This window comes from Prionailurus viverrinus, unplaced genomic scaffold, assembly GCF_022837055.1.
Source record: "Prionailurus viverrinus isolate Anna unplaced genomic scaffold, UM_Priviv_1.0 scaffold_48, whole genome shotgun sequence".
In the NCBI taxonomy this organism is placed as follows: Eukaryota; Metazoa; Chordata; class Mammalia; order Carnivora; family Felidae; genus Prionailurus; species Prionailurus viverrinus.
The window spans coordinates 3113706-3133625 of record NW_025927611.1 but is presented as its reverse complement, the minus strand read 5'-3'; the positions used below and the strand labels follow the sequence as shown (position 1 = coordinate 3133625).

The following is a 19920-nucleotide window of genomic DNA, read 5'->3' as shown; positions in this document are numbered from 1 at the left end:
ACAGCCCCAGACCCGACGTGCACACAGGACCACACACGCTCCCTATGGGTCACACAGTCCCGGACCCGATGTGCACACAGGACGGCACACGCTCCCAGGGGGTCACACAGCCCCAGACCCGACGTGCACACAGGACCGCACGCGCTCCCTGTGGGTCACACAGCCCCAGACCCGACGTGCACACAGGACCACACATGCTCCCTGTGGGTCACACAGTCCCGGACCCGACGTGCACACAGGACGGCACACGCTCCCAGGGGTCACACAGCCCCAGACCTGACATGCACACAGGATGGCACATGCTCCCGGGGGGGGTCACACAGCCTGAGACCCAACATGCATACAGGACCACACACACTCCCTGTGGGTCACACAGACCTGGACCTGACGTGCACACAGGACCGCATGCACTCCCTATGGGTCACACCTTGGACCCGACGTGCACACAGGACCGCACACAATCCCTATGGGTCACACGACGCGACAGTGAGCGCCAGTCCTCCACAGGTCCTCCCCACGTAGCCGCCTTCAGCCCTGCGTTGCAGGTGGCCCCTCAGGACCCCAGGACAGGAACCGGTGAGGCCCGGGCTGACCGGCATGGATGCTTGGCAAGACCCTGCCTGCAGGCCCATGGTGGGGGCACCACCAACTCTGTGGTCCCCCCGCAGTCCCCAGGGGTTCAGAGCCAGCCCCGCGATCCCCGCGTCCCCAGAGATGAGCCAGGTGGACACAGATGACCAGACAGCTGCATCCAGGAAAGGGTGAACTTTGTGTGCGGCTTATGCGTGTAACTGCTTTTCCCACACACATGCTTCCTGCACAGGGACGTGCCCTCCACCCCAACACGCGGGTCCCACGCACACACACGCGCGCGCGCACACACACACTTCCTGTACAAGGACGCGCCCTCCACCCCGACACGCGGGTCCCTCGCACACACACGCGCGCGCGCACACACACACTTCCTGTACAAGGATGCGCCCTCCACCCCGACACGCGGGTCCCTCGCACACACACGCGCGCGCGCACACACACACTTCCTGTACAAGGACGCGCCCTCCACCCCGACACGCGGGTCCCTCGCACACACACGCGCGCGCGCACACACACACTTCCTGTACAAGGATGCGCCCTCCACCCCGACACGCGGGTCCCACACACACTACCTGTACAAGGACGCGCCCTCCACCCCGACGCCCGGGTCTCTCAGACACACACACACACACACACAGACACACACACACACATTCTTACAAGGATGCGCCCTCCACCCCAACACGCGGGTCCCTCTCACACAGAACCTCAACCCCACGGTCCTGGTCGCCAGAAAGTCACGGGCACAGGAGTCATCGCAGAGCCAAAGCCGCCGCCCTGGGCAGACCTGAGGTGGCGCCACGTCTGACGTAGCGTCTCAGCGTGGTGACGTCCGCGCATCCCGGGTGACGGGCCTGGTGGCCGGTGGGGCGGCTGCGGTGGCCACTTCGCACGCAAGACGGGGCTGTGTTTTCAAGTCCCACGAGCAGACACGATCGCTCGGGTTGACGGCCGAGGACACGTGTGCTCAGGGTCGGCCTAGGGCCACACGCCAGCCGGGTGGGGCACGCCGAGGCAGGGGAGCGTCACGGCGCCCTCGCGGCCACACTCATGAAGCCGGCTGCCTGTCCCCGCGGGCCGCTGGCCCCCGGCAGCGCTCGATGGCATCTGTCACGAGGAGTGCGCGTGGCACCTTCTGCCACCACACACGCCCGCCAGAGGCTGCGGACGGACAGACGCACGGGACCCCCGACGACCCCGCCTCCAGCCGCCCCGGCTGGCAGAGACCAGGCAGCACAGTCCAACCTGCGGGCGCACGTCTCGCCCAGACTCCGCATTCTGCGGAGCTGGGACATCAGGCGGCCACCTGATGCTGCTGCAGGAGCAGACCAGTGTCCCGGCGGGGAGGGCAGTGAGGGGGGAGGGCAGGCAGGGGGAGGTAGTGAGAGGGACAGCAGTGGGGGGGAGGGCAGGCAGGGGGAGGTAGTGAGGGGGAGGGCAGACGGGGAGGCAGTGAGGGGGAGGGCAGTGGGGGGCAGGGCAGGCAAGGGGAGGCAGTGAGGGGGGACGGCAGTGAGGGAGGAGGGCAGTGAGGGGGAGGGCAGGCAGGGGGAGACAGTGAGAGGGAGGGCAGTGTGGGAGGAGGGCAGTGAGGGAGGAGGGCAGGCAGCGGAAGGTAGTGAGGGGGACGGTAGGCTGGGGGAGGCAGTGAGGGGGAGAGCAGGCAGGGGGAGGTAGTGAGGGGGAGGGCAGACAGGGGGAGGTAGTGAGAGGGACAGCAGTGGGGGGGAGGGCAGGCAGGGGGAGGTAGTGAGAGGGACAGTGGGGGGGAGGGCAGGCAGGGGGAGGCAGTGACGGGGGAGGAGAGTGAGGGGGAAGGCAGGCAGGGAGAGGCAGTGAGGGGGGAGGGCAGTGGGGGAGGGCAGGCAGGGGGAGGTAGTGAGGGGCGGCAGTGAAGGGGAGGGCAGGCAGGGGGAGGTAGTGAGAGGGACAGCAGTGGGGGGGAGGGCAGGCAGGGGGAGGTAGTGAGAGGGACAGCAGTGGGGGGGAGGGCAGGCAGCGGAAGGTAGTGAGGGGGACGGTAGGCTGGGGGAGGCAGTGAGGGGGAGAGCAGGCAGGGGGAGGTAGTGAGGGGGAGGGCAGACAGGGGAGGCAGTGAGAGGGAGGGCAGTGGGGGGCAGGGCAGGCAAGGGGAGGCAGTGAGGGGGGACGGCAGTGAGGGGGGAGGGCAGTGAGGGGAGGGCAGGCAGGGGGAGACAGTGAGAGGGAGGGCAGTGTGGGAGGAGGGCAGTGAGGGGAGGGCAGGCAGGGGGAGGCAGTGAGAGGGAGGGCAGTGGGGGGGCAGTGAGGGAGGGCAGGCAGCGGGAGGCAGTGAGAGGAAGTGCAGTGGGGGGGCAGTGAGGGAGGAGGGCAGGCAGGGGCAGGCAGTGAGGGGGCAGTGAGGGAGGAGGGCAGTCGGTGGAAGGTAGTGAAGGGGAGGGCAGGCAGGGGGAGGCAGTGAGAGGGGAGGGCAGGCAGCAGGAGGTAGTGAGGGGGAGGGCAGGCAGGGGGAGGCAGTGAAGGGGGAGGGCAGTGAGGGGAGGGCAGGCAGGGGCAGGCAGTGAGGGAGGAGGGAGTCAGCGGAAGGTAGTGAAGGGGAGGGCAGGCAGGGGGAGGCAGTGAGAGGGGAGGGCAGGCAGCAGGAGGTAGTGAGGGGGAGGGCAGGCAGGGGGGAGGCAATGAGGGAGGAAGGGAGTGAGGAGGGAAGGCACTGCAGAAGCAGGGCACCAACTGGAGGAGGAGGAAGGAGCAGGGGGGAGGCCGGCTGCGAGGACAGGAGGCTCAGGGCACAGGGAGGAGGAGGAGGGAGGCTGGCTGGGAGGATAGGAGGCTGAGGACAGGAGGCTCAGGGCAGGGAGGAGGCGGGGGAGGCTGGCTGTGAGGACAGGAGGCTCAGGGCACAGGGAGGAGGGGGGGAGGTTGGCTTGGAGGACAGGAGGCTCGGGACAGGGAGGAGGAGGAGGGAGGCCGGCTGTGAGGACAGGAGGCTTGGGGCACAGGGAGGAGGGGGGGAGGCCGGCTGCGAGGACAGGAGGCTCAGGGCAGGGAGGAGGCGGGAGAGCCCGGCTGGGAGGACAGGCAGGCCCACCACGCAGGGAGCTACAAGCACAGGCCCCACGGTGGGACCCGCCAGAAGCCGCAAGCCCGTCAGCCAGCGGCGGACACGCACACGCTCCGAGCACTGCACACGCACCGCCGCCCATGGCCACACGAGCCGGGGCGTGAACCACGCGATGCACCAGCAGGCACAGCACAGGGCACGTCCCGGGCCGCGTCCCAGGGGTCGTTCCCTCCGCCGGCAGGACCTCCTCCAGGCTCAACGACCACCTCCCTGGTGTCCCCCTCCTCCCCGGTCACCGCTCAACACGGTCCCCGCCCTCCTGAGTCAGGGTCCAATACGGTCTCCGTCGTCCGGGTCACCCCTCCTCACGGTCCCTGTCCTCCCTGGTCGTGGCTCAATACGCTCCGTACTCCCTGGACGTGCCCTCGGTCCGGCCCCCGTCCTCTGCTGTCCCCAGTAACCCCTCTGGGATGGTTTCTGTCCTCCTCAGTCACAGCTCACAGACGGTCCTGTGTCCTCCTCAGTGACTCGTCAGGGATGGCTCTGTGTCCTCCCTGGTCCCGTGCCAGGACAGTCCGTGTCCTTCACTGTCACACATCAGGGACGGTCTGTGTCCTCTTTGGTCACACGTCAGGACGAGCCCCTCCACCCCATCAGGGACAGTCACACGTGAGGGACAGCCCTGTGTCCCCTCAGTCACATGTCAGGACGGTCCCCATGCCTTCAGTCACACGTCAGCGACAGTCCAGTGCCCTCAGTCACACATCAGGACCGTCCCTGTCATCAGGCCGTTCTGTCCAGTCCTCGGCACTCAGAAGCCTCAAGTCCCAGACATGCATGTGTTCCCAAGACTTGTCCTCTGTTCAGTCACTGGGGGGGGGGGGGGGGGGGGCGGGGACCATGGGGGCTGGCATGGCAGGACAGGCCAGCTCAGTGCTCCAGGGGCCTGAACCTCTACACAGAGCTGCAGACACAGTGCATGTAAGCAGGGTGTGGTGGTGGTGGGGGGGGGACAACATGGGAGAGTGTGGTGCAGGGAGGGAGGGGGAAGGAGGGGGGAGGGAGGCAGGGCGGGGGAGGGAATTGAAGGAGGGAGGGAGGGCGGGAGAGGGAAAGAAAGAGGGAGGGCGGGTGAGGGAAGGAGGGAGGAGGGAGGGGGAAGGAGGGAGGGAGGATGGAGGAAGGAGAGGGAAGGAGAGAGAAAGGGGGAAGGAGGGAGGGGGAGGAGGGAGGGGGCGGGGGAGGGAAGGAGGGAGGGGATAAGGACAGGGGGAGGGAGGGGGAGGAGGGAGGGAATAAGGAGAGGAGGAGGGAGGGGATAAGGAGAGGAGAAGGGAGGGGGAAGGAGGGAGGGGGAGGAGGGAGGGGAAGGAGGGAGGGGATAAGGAGAGGGGGAGGGAGGGGGAGGAGGGAGGGATGGAGGGGGGAAAAGAGGGAGTGAGGTTCCTGACGTCGTCTGCGCTGACTGACTGACTAACGTCGTCTGCAAGCAGGGAGGCCAGGGGGCCTCCCACGTGCTGCTGTCTGCGTTCCGTCCTCCCGCCCGGCCCCATCCACGCACGTCCAGCACCTGGCCGGCGAACGGGCAGACGAGCTGCGCCCTGTCCCAGGGGGAAGCAGGGAAGGGCATCGCTCCGGCGGCCGTGATGGCCTCGGCCCCGACGCCTGACGCACACCCAACACCCCGGCCCCAGACCCCGGCCGGGACGTCAGGTCTGAGCAAAGCTGGGCCCACGCGGACGGCGGCAGCCCCGGCTGTGACTTACGGAGGGTCACCGGCATTCACTGCACACTCGCCCCAGATGGGACCCTCGTCCGCTTCCTGGTGCCGCACCCCCCCCCCCCGAGACCCTGTTCCAATACGGACCCCCGTCCCAAGCCACGAGCACACGCCTCTTCTCGTCTCTGACTTTCCCAGACGCCCCGTCCACGCTACTCAGCAAACCGTCTTCACGTCCTGGGGCTCACGCTGCGTTTCTACCCTGCGAGACATCAAGGGCCCCAGGGCACTGGCCCCGGGGGACCCTCCCCTGGGACCTTGCGCTCGGCCTGCCGCCCCCAGCCCCCAGCCCCCAGCCCCGAAGCGCAAAGCGTAAAGTCGTGCCAGACCGGCAGGGCCTGAAAGCAGCAGCATCCTTCGGGGGAAACGCATCATCACGTCAGGACTCCACACCTCCCCAAAGCGCCGAGGAGAACGAGCCGTCCGCGGTCAAAAACACAGAGAAACACAGAGGGAGGCCTTCAGCCACTTCTGCGCCTGCGAAACTGAGGCAGGTCACAGTTGCAGCACAAGCGGGGGGCAGGGTCCACTGCGAACCCAGAGACAAACGACAGGGCGAGAAAAAACAAGAGACACAAGATATTCCACGGAGGATAAATCAGAGAAAGTATCTCTTTATCTAGAATTTACTAACTTAATAGGATTTCTTTAATGTGCATGTTAGAGAGAAACAGAGAGGGAGGGAGAGAGGGAGAGACAGAGTGTGAGCAGGGGAGGGTCAGAGAGGGAGGGAGACACAGAATCCGAAGCAGGTTCCAGGCTCCGAGGTGTCAGCACAGAGCCCGACGCGGGGCTTGAACTCACGGACCGTGAGATCGGGACCTGAGTCGAAGTGAGACGCTCAACCGACTGAGCCACCCAGGAGTACCATAGTCCCCTTATTTATTTTGAGAGAGCATGCAAGCAGGGGAGGGGCAGAGAGGGAGAGAGAGAGAGAGAGAGAGAGAGAGGGAGGGAGGGAGGGAGGGAGGGAGGAAATCCCCAGCAGGCTGTGCACGGTCAGCAGTGAGCCCAATGCAGGGGCACAAACTCACGACCTGTGTGGTCATGACCTGAGCCTAAACTGTGAGAGGGACGCCCAACTGAAGGAGCCACCCAGGCGCACCTAAAAAACAGCATGCGTTTAGAAGAGACGCACGTAAGGGGGCCGGGTGGCCCAGTCGGTCAGGCCTCCGACTTCGGCTCGGGTCACGACCTCGCGGTCCGTGAGTTCGAGCCCCGCGTGGGGCTCTGTGCTGACCACTCGGAGCCTGGAGCCTGCTTCCGATTCTGTGTCTGTCTGCCCCTGTGCCACTTGTGCTGTCTGTCTGTCTGTCTCTCTCTCTGAAAAACTAAATAAACATTAAAAAGAATTTTGAGGGGGCACCTGGGTGGCTTGGTCGGTGAGGCCTGCGACTTCGGCTCGGGTCACGGTCTGGCGGTCCGTGAGTTCGAGCCCCGCGTCGGGCTCCGTGCTGGGCCTTCAGAGCCTGGAGCCTGCTTGGGATTCTGTGTCTCCCTGTCCGTCTGCCCCTCCCCTGCTGGTGATCTGTCGCGCTCTCTCAAAGATAAGTAAACGTTAAAATAAAACAGAGGTGCACGTACGACGTAAGGGCCCAGGCTGCACGCGACTTGAAGTGTGGGAACGCAGGCCACGGTGGCTGCGATTCTGCCGTCCACACGGCCCCGCGGGGACGTCCCGCGTCGGCACCACACCACAGCACACGGGGGCCGTCACGGAGGCCCCCGTGACTCGACCCGGAGCATCACGCGGGCGGCCGCCCGGCAGGGATGCAGGCTGAGCTCTGTGCCCCCAGGTGCTGCTGAGAAGCAGCCGGACGGACGGACGGATGGATGGATGGGGAGAGAGAAAACAGCCGCGTGCGGACACGCGAGATTCACAAGTTTAATCTCCGGGACATAAATAGAGTGCGGCCCAGCACAGCTGGCGCACACACATTCCTGTCCACACATGGGGCGTCCTTGGGAGCCGGCCACCTCCCAGGCCGTGAGGCAGGCCTCAGCGGGTTCCGCGGGGACCGTGTGGGGCCTTCCCTGACCTCCAGCACATGGGACAGACCTCTCCTGGACCCGAAGGAGGCAGGCACACCCGCGGTCGTGCTGGATATGCTCTCTGCGGAAGAAAAGGAGAAAGACAGAGGAGAGGGAGGGAGAGAGAGAGAGAGAGAGAGAGGGAAGTGGGAGAGAGGGAGGAAGAGGGAGAGAGGGAGGGAGAGAGAGGGAGGAAGAAGGAGGTAGGGTCAGAGAGCGTGCGAGAGAGAGAGAGAGAGAGAGAGAGAGAGAGAGAGAGCCAGAGTGAGCGAGAGGGAGAAGTGGGAGAGAGGGAGGAAGAGCAAGGGAGGAAGAGGGAGGGAGGGACAGAGAGCGAGAGAGAGACAAGAGAGGGAGGGAGGGAGGGAGGGAGGACGCCTCCCCACGCAGCTACTTCCGTCCGGGGCACTGACCCCCGCGCAGCCCCAGAGCCACAGAGCGGATGGCTGCCCGCGAGCGCGCATACAGCGACCGGTGTGTCCACGCCCGTGCGGCCCCTCTGGAGGACAACGGCATCCCCCGCGGAAGTAGTGGGCGCCGTGTCTCTGCCACCGCGTCTGCTCCGACCCCCGGCCTCAGGTGCTCAGGGGTCGAGGGTGGGACCTCCGATGTGACAGGACACGACAGAAGGGCAGGCTGAGCCACGCCAGGCACGGGTGGCTCAGCCCCGTGGCACCGCAGGGCGGACCCTCGCCCAGGGCGCACGCGAGCCGGCGCCCCCTCGGACGCCGTGGCCGGGCCACGAGGGCCCCGCGGCCCCGAGCCGGCCCCCGCCCACCACCTGCCGGGGGTTCACCAACAGGACTTGCAGGCCACATGCTGGACGCACACACGGGACCCGGGCTCAGAGTTTAAAACAGGAGCAGAAGTGACCACAACACGGGGCGGGGTGTGCGACGCTCTCCCCACGTCAGGGGGTTCTGCTGTCCGTCGGGGCGCTGATGGGGGCGGGCTGGACACTGAACTCCCAAAGGGCCTGGAGCCGTGACGCCCACGGGGCCCGGAACGCGGGGGGCCTGCAAAACGTGGACGAGGCCGTGACCCTGCCATGTGGATGCCAGGGCGTGGCAGGGGAGGGCCAGCCGCGCCCACAGCCGCGCACGGGGAGGCTCACGTCCACTCCCGGCCCTGCGAACAGGCATCAAGGGGGCGAGCCCCGCGTGGCACCGTGGCCCTGCTCAGCTTGTGGCCCGGCTCGTGTCTGGGACGGCAGGAGCACAGAGGCCAGCCGCCAGCAGGTGGAAGAGAGATCAGCTCACCTCACGAGGCATCCCTGGGGCGGCGACCCCGGAGGTCGCACGTGGCACCGTGAGGGGCCTGTGTGCCTGCGCGAGGACCCCGCAGGGAGGCCGGCCGGGACGGGTGGTGCCACACCATAGAACAGCCGGGGCCCAGGAGCTGGGGGCCAGGCTGGCGGGGGGATTCTCCGCAGGGGGGACGACAACTCGGGTCCTGGATTGGGCAGGGGAACCCGCCCTGGGCGGAGGGGGTGGGTGGGTAGAGTGTCCCAGGGACGCACAGGGGAGCATCTGGAGTCTGGGTGGGCAGAAGGCCCGAGGAACCCCTGGAGGACGGGCAGGCAGGGGGCAGGCACTTGTGTGCCAATCAGCTGAGGGCCACAGTGAGCTCAGGGCAAGGACAAGCGGCCACGGTCCACACAGCCCTCGGGGCCCCGTCCAGGGGCACAAGGAGCGAGCGGCACGGCCGTCACCCGAGTCCCTCTCTCCACCACACCCTCCGCTTTCTCTGTGCCCCCACCTCTCCCCTAACCTCCCCTCCCCACCGCTCCCCTAACCTCCCCTCCCAACCGCTCCCCTAATCTCCCCTCACCTCCCCCAATATCTCCCCTCCCCTCAACCCTAATCTCACCACCCTCCCCACTTTTCCCCTAACCTCCCCTCCCCACCGCTCTCCTAATCTCCCCTCCCCCACCTCTCCCCTAATCTCCCTCCCCTCCACTAATCTCCCCTACCCTCCCTCACCTCTCCCCTAACCTCCCCTCCCCACCTCTCCAATAATCTTCCCTCCCCTCAACCCTAATCTCACCACCCTCCCCCACATTTCCCGTAATCTCATCATCCCCTCCCCACCTCACCCCTAATCTCCCCTCCCCGACGTCTTCCCTAATCTCCTCTCTCCACCTCTCCCCTAATCTCCCTCCCCTCCAGTAATCTCCCCTCCCCTCCACTAATCTCCCCTACCCTCTCTCACCTCTCCCCTAACCTCCCCTCCCACCTCTCCAATAATCTCCCCTCCCCTCAACCCTAATCTCACCACCCTCCCCCACATTTCCCCTAATCTCATCATCCCCTCCCCACCTCACCCCTAATCTCCCCTCCCCGACGTCTTCCCTAATCTCCTCTCTCCACCTCTCCCCTAATCTCACTTCCCATCCCAACCTCTCCCCTAATCTCTCCTCCCCTCCTCTAATCTCCCCTCCCCTCCCCACCTCTCCTCTAATCTCCCGCCCCACCTCTCCCCTCCTCTCCCCCATCTCTCCCCTAATGTCATTCTCCCTCTCCCACCTCTCCCCTAATCTCCTCTCCCCTCGCTCCTAACCTCCCCTCCCGTCCCCACCTCTCCCCTAACCTCCCCTCCCCTCCCCATCTAACCGCTGTCTCCCCTCTCTCCCCTAATCTCATCCTCCTGTTCCCCACCTCTCCCCAAATCTCCCCTTCCCTCCCCCATCTCTCCCCTAATCTCACCACCCCTACCCCAACCTCTCCCCTAATCTCCCCTCCCTTCCCCCTCCACACCTCTCCCCTAATCTCAACTCCCCTCCTCTAATCTCCCCTCCCCTCCCCTCCCTATCTGTCCCCTAATCTCCCCTCCCCTCCCCCATCTCTCTCCTAATCTCATCAACCCTCCCCCGCCGCTCCCCTAACATCTCTCCCCTAATCTCCCCTTCTCTCCCCATCTTTCCCCTTCTCTCCCCATCTTTCCCCTAATCTCACTTCCCCTCCCCACTGCTGCCCTAATCTCCCCCTTCCCCACCTCCCCCCTAATCTCCCCTCCCCGCCCCCACGCTTCCCCTAACCTTCCCTCCCCACTGCTGTCCTAATCTCCACCTTCCCCACCTCTCCCCTATCTCCCCTCCCCCATCTCTGTCCTAATCTCATCCTCCCTCCCCACCTCTCCCCTCATCTCCCCTCCCCCACCTCTCCCCTCCTCTTCCGTCCCCCACCTCTCCCCTCCCCCACCTCTCCCCTCATCTCCCACCCCACCTCTCCCCTCATCTCTCCTCACCTCCCCCCCCACCCCCGTCTCCCCTCCCCTCCCCCACCTCTCCCCTCCCCTCCCCCACCTCTCCCCTCCCCCACCTCTCCCCTCCCCCACCTCTCCCCTCATCTCCCACCCCACCTCTCCCCTAATCTCTCCTCCCCTCCCCCCCACCCCGTCTCCCCTCCCCTCCCCCGCCTCTCCCCTCCCCTCCCCTCCCCCACCTCTCCCCTCCCCTCCCCCACCTCTCCCCTCCCCCACCTGTCCCCTCATCTCACCTCCTCTCCCCAGCTTTCCCCTCCTCCCACACCCCAGGTCTCCCCTAGTCTCATTCCCCCCCCCCCAGCCTCCCAGCACCCCCCAGGCTGTCCTGTCCACCCTAGTCCCTACCCCACAGGCTCTGCCATCGCCCCATCCCATGCCCCCTAGCAGTCCACCCTCCCCCTTTCTCCCTTCCTCCCATGCGCCACCCCTCACAGCACCTCCCTCCCCTCATCACAGCCCCCACCAGGCCCAGGGCCCCAGTCCACCAGGGACACGTGCTGAACCGCCCAGGGCCACGTCCACATCCACACTGAGACACCGTGGGCTGAAGGAAGCCTGGAGAACCCCCCGCCTCCCCCCACGAGAGACACCCCGATTCACCCCCACACACCTTGGGGAACACCCACTTTACCCGATATACATGGTCATCCCTGCAAAACACCGTGGAAATAGATCATCTGTACCATGAAACACTTGGCGGTTAGAGGAGACCCGGTCTCCCCAGCGCTGATGAGCATGAGATCAACAGCTCCGCTAATACAACCGTGTCCTCTGAGCCCTTCACAGCCAGTCGCCGCCACACCGCCGTGACGCCTTCGAAAACCACCGACACCCTCGTGAAACACGCGTGAGACACGTTAACCACCGAACGTCTGTCTCCCGGTGCATGAAAGGAAATCACTTTCGCGGTCATAAAGATTCCAACCCCCTGTCCTTAAACACAAGGAACAGGCGTGCAACCGTGAACCGCGTCTGGACGAAATCTGGGAACCTGAACACGGAGATCAGAGATGACCCAGGAGTCGTGTACCAGCGGAGACGGGACGCTCCAGTTACAACAGCCAAGAAGGCCGGCCCTTGTCTCCCCAAATGCACTGCGCGATTCGGGGTCAATTTTTATCCCCACACCCTACGTTCCCGGCGCTAACTTGTCGGCTGCAGGGAAAACGCGAGTGTTTCGTGGGGTGTCAGGAAGTCAGGTGCAAGGCCTGTGGGGGGAGAGAGGGGAGCGGAGCCCCGCGGGTCCCTAAGCCCCCACCCCCACCCCCCCGGCACTACAGGGCGAGAGGCTGCAGAAACACCCTCAAGTTAGAGCATGGGGGTCCCGGCAAGCCCGACGTGGAAAGGACGCGCTGGCCTCACAGGATTCACGCACACACAGACAGGACAGGCCTTCCCGTCCGAGCGCCCGTGAGCGTCACCGAGCAGCGTATGTGAGCCTGTGTGACGGTCGTGCGGTTCCCAAGCCACCAGGTCCTCACGCCCGCCTGGCGCCCGCTCTGGCCGGTGCGGGGCGCGACTCTCTCCCCAGAGCCCGGGAGGGAACTGGGGCCGGAGCACAGAGGGGCAGGGTCTGGGGACAAGGCAGGCAAAGCTCCCCTGTCATCAGGCCGTTTCCTGCGTGCACCGGGAAGGGTGCCAGCCAGCAGCCGGAGTGAAAGAGGGTCGACACTCCCCGCCGCTGGAGCAGACGCAGCCCGATGCGGTGCGCGTCCCGCTGCGCACACCCAACCCGCCACTGACAGCACAACACCGCAGGCAGGCCGAGGGGAGGCTCCGCGGGAAGAAGGCTCCCCCGGCACGGCACTCGGGGCCTCTGGCCGCGCCGGGAGGCTCCAGCGAGGGACGGCAGGTGAGACCCCGCCTGTTGCACGGCCCCTGGTCCGCGTGGCCCGGTGAGGGCGCAGACGCAGCCCCGCCTGCTCCGGAGCGACCCCCAGCCCTCGGCCCGCCTGCCCCTGCCCCAGAGTAGCCCCCAGCCCTCGGCCCGCCTGCCCCTGCCCCGGAGCAGCCCCCAGCCCTCAGCCCGCCTGCCCCTGCCCCGGAGCGGCCCCCTAGCCCTCGGCCCGCCTGCCCCTGCCCCGGAGCGGCCCCCCAGCCCTCGGCCCGCCTGCCCCTGCCCCAGAGCGGCCCCACAGCCCTCGGCCCGCCTGCCCCTGCCCCGGAGCAGCCCCCAGCCCTCGGCCCGCCTGCCCCTGCCCCGGAGCGGCCCCCCAGCCCTCGGCCTGCCTGCTCCTGTCCCGGAGCGGCCCCCAGCCCCAGAGCAGACCCCCAGGCCTCGGCCCGCCTGCCCCTGCCCCGGAGCGGCCCCCCAGCCCTCAGCCCACCTGCCCCTGCCTAGGAGCGGCCCCCCACCCCCGGTACGCCTGCCCCTGCCCCAGAGCGGTCCCCCAGCCTCGGCCCGCCTCCTCTTGTCCCGGAGCAGCCTGCTACCCCTGCCCCGGAGCGGCCCCCCAGCCCTCGGCCCGCCTGCCCCTGCCCCGGAGCGGCCCCCCAGCCCCGTCCGCAGGGCCCAGCGAGGGCCCAGGAACACCCCACCTGCACCTGCCGGAAGGCCTTCAGCCTCTTTTTGAAGCGGGAGGGCAACACGAAGTCACAGCCGCGGGCCAGCGAGGCCAGCTCCTGCCTCAGGTCGGGGTCCTGGCGCAGGGACAGCTCCCTGAGCCGCATGTCGGCTCGCACGGGCCGCCGGGGGCCGGGCCGCACGCCGCGCTCTCGCTCTCGCTCTCGGGGCTGGGCCGGGTCGGGGCCGGCGGGCTCGGGGTAGCGGCTGCGCCCGGCGGGACGGTCTGGGCGGCCGGGCTCAGGGCGCTCCATGCGTGGCCGGCCAGGCGCTCTGGGGGCCGGCCCAGGGCCGCCCGCATTCCACAGGCTGAGGAGGGCACATGGCCGCGGGAGGGGGAGGGGGCGCCCTGCTGCTCCTCCCCGCGGGCCGGTGGCTGGTGGCTGGTGGCCGGCCGCGCGGCAGGGAGCGCCTGGCGGGAGCCAGCTCCCCGCGCGGCCCCGTCCCGTCCCGCGGCGAGCGAACAGGTTGGGAAGGCAAGATCTGGGGGACAGCCCTGCTGGTTCTGGGAGTGGGGGTGCACAGAGCCTCCGGGCAGACACGTGAAGTGACCTGGGGAGCCGCCAGCTCCTGAGCACAGGCGGGGAGGGCTGGCACGGGCGCTCCCTGTCCCCGACACCAGACAGCCTGTTCCAAGCTCGCTCCGCGGCCCTGCCGGTGCCTGGGAGCCCAGAGCGGCTGCGCCCTCCCTGAAATCCAGCCGAATGAAAACACGGGTCGGCCCTGCCACAGCCCGTCTCTGCCCTGAAGAGCCCAGAAGACAAAGGGAAGAGGGTCCTGTGACTCCGCCTGTTCACCAACGGGGCGCGGGAAAGAGGCAGGATTTTATAGCTTTCCCGCCACCCTGCACGAGGAAAATCACGTAGAATATGATGTAGGTTATGTAGAACACACAGTGTAACTTCTTTTTCAGAATTTTTCGCAGTTTACTTATTTTTGAGAGAGAGAGAGGGAGACACACGCACACACAGACATGGAGAGGGGGGAGGGCCAGCAAGCTTACGAGCAGGGGAGGGGCAGACACCGAGGAGACACACAATCCGAAGCAGGATCCAGATTCTGAGCTGTCAACCAGAGCCCCACGCGGGGCTCGAACTCACGAACCGTGAGATCGTGACCTGAGCCGGATGCAACTGAGAGTGAGGTTCTGCTGTGGGCGGCAAGCGCAGAAGACGGGCCCACGGCAGGGTCCCGCGGACACCCGCACGGGGACCCCCGGACACCCTCACCCCTACCGTGCCCCTACATGCACACGGGGTCCCTACACGCCTTTCCCAACAGGTCACATCATGGAGGCCGTGGGGCGGGGGGCCGTAGCCTTGCAGAGCGCGTCTCGAAGCACCCCTGCCCCCCTCCCGGTTCCAACTGCGGTTGGGGAGGCACGTCCGCCTCTGGTGTCCTCCTCTTCTGCGTCCGCCCTGGTGCGTCCACCTGCCCCGCTTCCTGAACGTCACGGATCCCCGCCAAGCGCTCCGAGGTCCCCCGGACAGGCCGACCAGGGCCGTGTGTGCCAACCAGCAGAGGAAAGCGGGCGCTGCACGACCTGCGGCAGGTGCGTGAGGCCGCAGGACAGGGCTTGCGCGGCTCCGTGCACACCCAGGCCCAGGTGCCCCTTGCAGGCAGGCCCCGCGAGCCCCGCGCCCCTGGGACGACCAGACCCAGGAACCAGTCACAGATCAGAGTGCAGTGGGGCCACACCTGCTGATCTTACCCCGCTGCCCTGGGTCCCTGCACACCTTCGGGAAGAGCTGCGACTTGTGTAGCAAGCACGAGCAGGCCCTGCCCTGCTGCCCCCAACCCCCAGGTGGCTTGCGCCCGGAGGACACAAGGTGGATGTCCGTCCCGGCCCTGGGCTGGGCGGTGGCCACACTTCACTGCCGCGGACAGGAGGGCGTTCGCCACGGCACGCGGGAGCCCTCTCCCTGCCTGGAACAGCCTGGCCGTGCACACGCGGGGTGGCGGGCTGGAGCCCACGCGGAGCACACACACGTGGGCCACTGGCCACAGACGCAGAACGGCCCAAGGGAGCTGCTCCCAAGGGCACCAGCAGAGGGCGGTGAGCACAGCCAAAGTGTTCCTTTCTTCCTTTCTTTGGTTTTATTTATTTATTTATTTATTTATTTTTTCAACGTTTATTTATTTTTGAGACAGAGAGAGACAGAGCGTGAACGGGGGAGGGTCAGAGAGAGAGGGAGACACAGAATCTGAAACAGTCTGGAGGCTCTGAGCCGCCGCACAGAGCCCGACGCGGGGCTCGAACTCACGCGAGATCACGCGAGATCCTGACCTGAGCCGCAGTCGGCCGCTTAACCGACTGAGCCACCCAGGCGCCCCTGGTTTTTTTTTTTTTTAAGTTTTTTAACGTTGATTTCTGAGAAAGAGAGAACGCGAGTGGGGGGGTGGGGGGGTGGAGTGGGGGGGGGGGGGACAGAGACATGCACACACAGAATCCCAAGCCGGCTCCAGGCTCCAGGCTCCGAGCCGTCAGCACACAGCGCGACACGGGCCTCGAACCACGCGACTGTCACATCCCCACCTGAGCCGAGGTCGGACGCTCCACCGACTGAGCCCCCCGGGCGCCGCCACCCGCTTAGTTTCCAGGTCTGGGGAGCTGTGTCCACACAGCCGAGCCAACGGCAGCAACGGTGACGTGACTGCAGCTCGGCGGCCGGCGACAAAGCCGAGGAAGCAGGAAACTGCTCAGGGACCGCGGGCAGAGCCACCAAGGTCTGTGAACCTCCACCACTGACGTGAAGCTCTCCAGGCTTTCTGCTTCACGCGTGAGCAGTGACGCAGGGCGCCGGGGCGGCCCAGCTGGTTGAGGGTCCGACTGTTGGTTTCAGCTCAGGACTTGGTCCCAGGGTCCTGGGCCGGACCCCGCGAGAGCTGAGGGTGCAGCCTGCTTACGATTCCCACGCTGTCTCTGCCCCTCCCCCACTGGCACTCTCTCTGAAAAAATTGGACAAATGAATCAATAAATAAAAATTCTGCGGTGACACACCTGCAAGTGTACCAGCAAGATTAGCGTGAGCCGGCGCATAAAATGTGAAACAGACCTGAGCAGGTCCAGGAAAATGTTGCTACATAAACCAGAAGTTTTATTCCAAATAAATTTAAAAAAAAAAAAAAAAAAAAAGGAAGCTTTTACTCACTTGTTGACTTATAAATAAATATCAGGGAAAGTTCAACAGTTCTTCAAAGTTTCAAAGGTATTTATGACAGAGAGAGACACGGAAGGAAGGGACAGAGGGGAAGGGAGGGAGAGAGGCAGGGGCAAAGAGACCGAAGACAGGGAGAGGGAGGGAGGGAGGAGTGAGAGAAGGAGGGGCAAAGAGAGGGGAGGAAGGAAGAGGGAGGGAGGGAGGGAGGAAGAGGGAGGGAGGGAGGGAGAGACGGAGGGAGGGAGGGAGGGAGGAGAGACTGAGGGAGACCGGGAGGGAGGGAGGGAGGGAGGGAGGGAGGAGAGACAGAAAGAGGGAGGGAGGGAAGGCCCGGGGTGGGGGGGGGGGGGCAGAGGGCCTGATGGAGTGAGAGGAGACAGAAAGAGAGGAAGGGGAGACAGGGAGGGAGAGGGAGGCGGGGAGAAGGAGGGAGGCAGGCAGAGAGGAAGAGTGACCCCCCATTACTAGTCATGGCGTCTTACGAAAAGGACCCTATCCAAAGCCGGCTCACTTTAAACATCCCCCCTTACCAGGAACATAAGGCAACCTCTCCCACCGGACACGGCCTCTAGGAAGACACCGGACTAACTTCACCCTTGACCCAGCAGCGGACATCCACCCCGCTGCTCCCCTGCTGCTCCCCCACAAGCCCCCCTGCACACCCCAGCCAGAGCAATCAGGCCAGAAAACAAATTCAAGGCCCAGTTGGACGACTATCTATTCACACACAGTATGACACCCCCCCCCCCCCAGGTAGAGAGGATCCTCATCTAATCTCATGGAGATCACTGAGCAAAACAGTAGTCTCTGAGACAACGGCATCACAAAGGCAGGGAGAGGCACCCTTGCAGGAGTTGATACAAACCAGGAAGACCCCTCCCGAGAACCCCTGCTGATGGAGTCACAGAGCCCTCAAGAAATGACAGGTGCTCATGCCCATGGGCCCCCAGGACCAGCAGAGTCAGCACTGCAGCACCCCGACTCTCCCCAGGTGACCCCAACAGCACACAGCCCCTGACTCTCACCAAGTGACCCCAAGAGCACACGGCCCCCCACTCTCACCAAGTGACCCAAAGAGCAGACGGTCCCCGACTCTCACAGGGTGACCCCAACAGCAGACGGTCCCCGACTCTCACCGGGTGACCCCAACAGCAGACGGTCCCCAACTCTCACCAGGTGACCCAGCAGCACACAGCCCCCGACTCTCACCAAGTGACCCAAAGAGCAGATGGTCCCCAACTCTCACGGGGTGACCCCAACAGCAGACAGGCCCCGACTCTCACCAAGTGACCCAAAGAGCACACAGCCCCCCACTCTCACCAAGTGAACCAAAAGCAGACAGGCCCCTACTCTCACCAGGTGACCCAAAGAGCAGACGGTCCCCGACTCTCACAGGGTGACCCCAACAGCAGACAGGCCCCGACTCTCACCGGGTGACCCCAACAGCAGACGGTCCCCAACTCTCACCAGGTGACCCAGCAGCACACAGCCCCAACTCTCACCAAGTGATCCAAAGAGCAGAGGGTCCCCGACTCTCACGGGTGACCCCAACAGCAGACAGGCCCCGACTCTCACCGGGTGACCCCAACAGCAGACGGTCCCCAACTCTCACTGGGTGACCCCAGCAGCACACAGCCCCCGACTCTCACCAAGTGACCCAAAGAGCAGATGGTTCCCAACTCTCACCAAGTGACCCAAAGAGCAGACAGGCCCTAACTCTCACTGGGTGACCCCAACAGCACACAGCCCCCAACTCTCCCCAGGTGACCCCAACAGCACACAGTCCCCCACTCTCACCAAGTGACCCAAACACCGCCAGTACCCTACTCTCACCGGGTGACCCCAAACAGCAGACAGCCCTCAACTCTCACCAGGTGACCCAAAAGCAGAGAGCCCCCGACTCTCACCAAGTGACCCAAAAGCAGACAGGCCCCAACTCTCACCAGGTGACCCCAACAGCACCCAGCCCCCAACTGTCACCAAGTGACCCAATGAGCAGCCAGTCCCCAACTCTCACCGGGTGACCCCAACAGCACACAGTCCCCCAACTCTCCCCAAGGGACCCAAGCAGCAGACGGTCCCCAACTCTCACCAAGTGACCCCAACAGCACACAGCCCCCAACTCTCCCCAGGTGACCCAAACACCGCCAGTCCCCTACTCTCACCGGGTGACCCCAAACAGCAGACAGCCCTCAACTCTCACCAGGTGACCCAAAAGCAGAGAGCCCCCAACTCTCCCCAGGTGACCCCAACAGCAGACAGCCCCCAACTCTCCCCAGGTGACCCCAACAGCAGACAGCCCCCAACTCTCCCCAGGTGACCCCAACAGCAGACAGCCCCCAACTCTCACTAAGTGACCCAAAAGCAGACAGGCCCCGACTCTCCCCGGGTGACCCCAACAGCAGACAGCCCCCAACTCTCACCAGGTGACCCCAACAGCACACAGTCCCCCACTCTCACCAAGTGACCCAAACACCGCCAGTCCCCTACTCTCACCGGGTGACCCCAAACAGCAGACAGCCCTCAACTCTCACCAGGTGACCCAAAAGCAGAGAGCCCCCGACTCTCACCAAGTGACCCAAAAGCAGACAGGCCCCAACTCTCACCAGGTGACCCCAACAGCACCCAGCCCCCAACTGTCACCAAGTGACCCAATGAGCAGCCAGTCCCCAACTCTCACCGGGTGACCCCAACAGCACACAGTCCCCCAACTCTCCCCAAGGGACCCAAGCAGCAGACGGTCCCCAACTCTCACCAAGTGACCCCAACAGCACACAGCCCCCAACTCTCCCCAGGTGACCCAAACACTGCCAGTCCCCTACTCTCACCGGGTGACCCCAAACAGCAGACAGCCCCCAACTCTCCCCAGGTGACCCCAACAGCAGACAGCCCCCAACTCTCACCAAGTGACCCAAAAGCAGACAGGCCCCAACTCTCACCAGGTAACCCCAACAGCAGACAGGCCCCAACTCTCACCGGGTGACCCCAACAGCACACAGCCCCCAACTGTCACCAAGTGACCCAATGAGCAGCCAGTCCCCAACTCTCACCGGGTGACCCCAACAGCACACAGTCCCCCAAATCTCCCCAAGGGACCTAAACAGCAGATGGTCCCCAACTCTCACCAAGTGACCCAACAGCACACAGCCCCCAACTCTCCCCAGGTGACCCAAACACCGCCAGTCCCCTACTCTCACCAAGTGACTCAAACAGCAGACAAGCCCCAACTCTCCCCAGGTGACCAAACAGCAGATAGTCCCCCACTCTCACCAAGTGACCCCAAACAGCAAACAGTCCCCAACTCTCCCCAGGTGACCAAACAGCAGATAGTCCCCCACTCCCACCAAGTGACCCAAACAGCAGACAGGCCCCAACTCTCACCAGGTGACCAAACAGCAGCCAGGCCCCATGAACATCTCATTAGCCTCTTCACGCGAGCACTGACAAGGGGTTTCCACCACAACCTGGGCCAAAGCTGGAGGCCGGA

At 65.2% G+C, this 19920-nt stretch overlaps 1 protein-coding gene across 3 annotated transcripts in view; it reads right to left on the bottom strand.

Annotated features, from left to right (window-relative positions):
* PPP2R3B (protein phosphatase 2 regulatory subunit B''beta) overlaps positions 1-19920 on the bottom strand; it is a 56801-nt gene that overhangs the window by 27392 nt on the left and 9489 nt on the right. Inside the window, exon 1 of one of the 3 annotated variants that reach the window (XM_047847400.1) lies at positions 13248-15247. The exons of 1 other annotated variant lie outside the window; for it this stretch is intronic. In XM_047847400.1, coding sequence (XP_047703356.1) covers positions 13248-13526 — 279 coding nt within the window. In that variant the 5' untranslated portion in view covers positions 13527-15247. Of the gene's footprint in view, positions 1-13247; positions 15248-19920 lie in introns of those variants that run through there. One more of the 3 variants, XM_047847401.1, reaches the window with a different exon arrangement.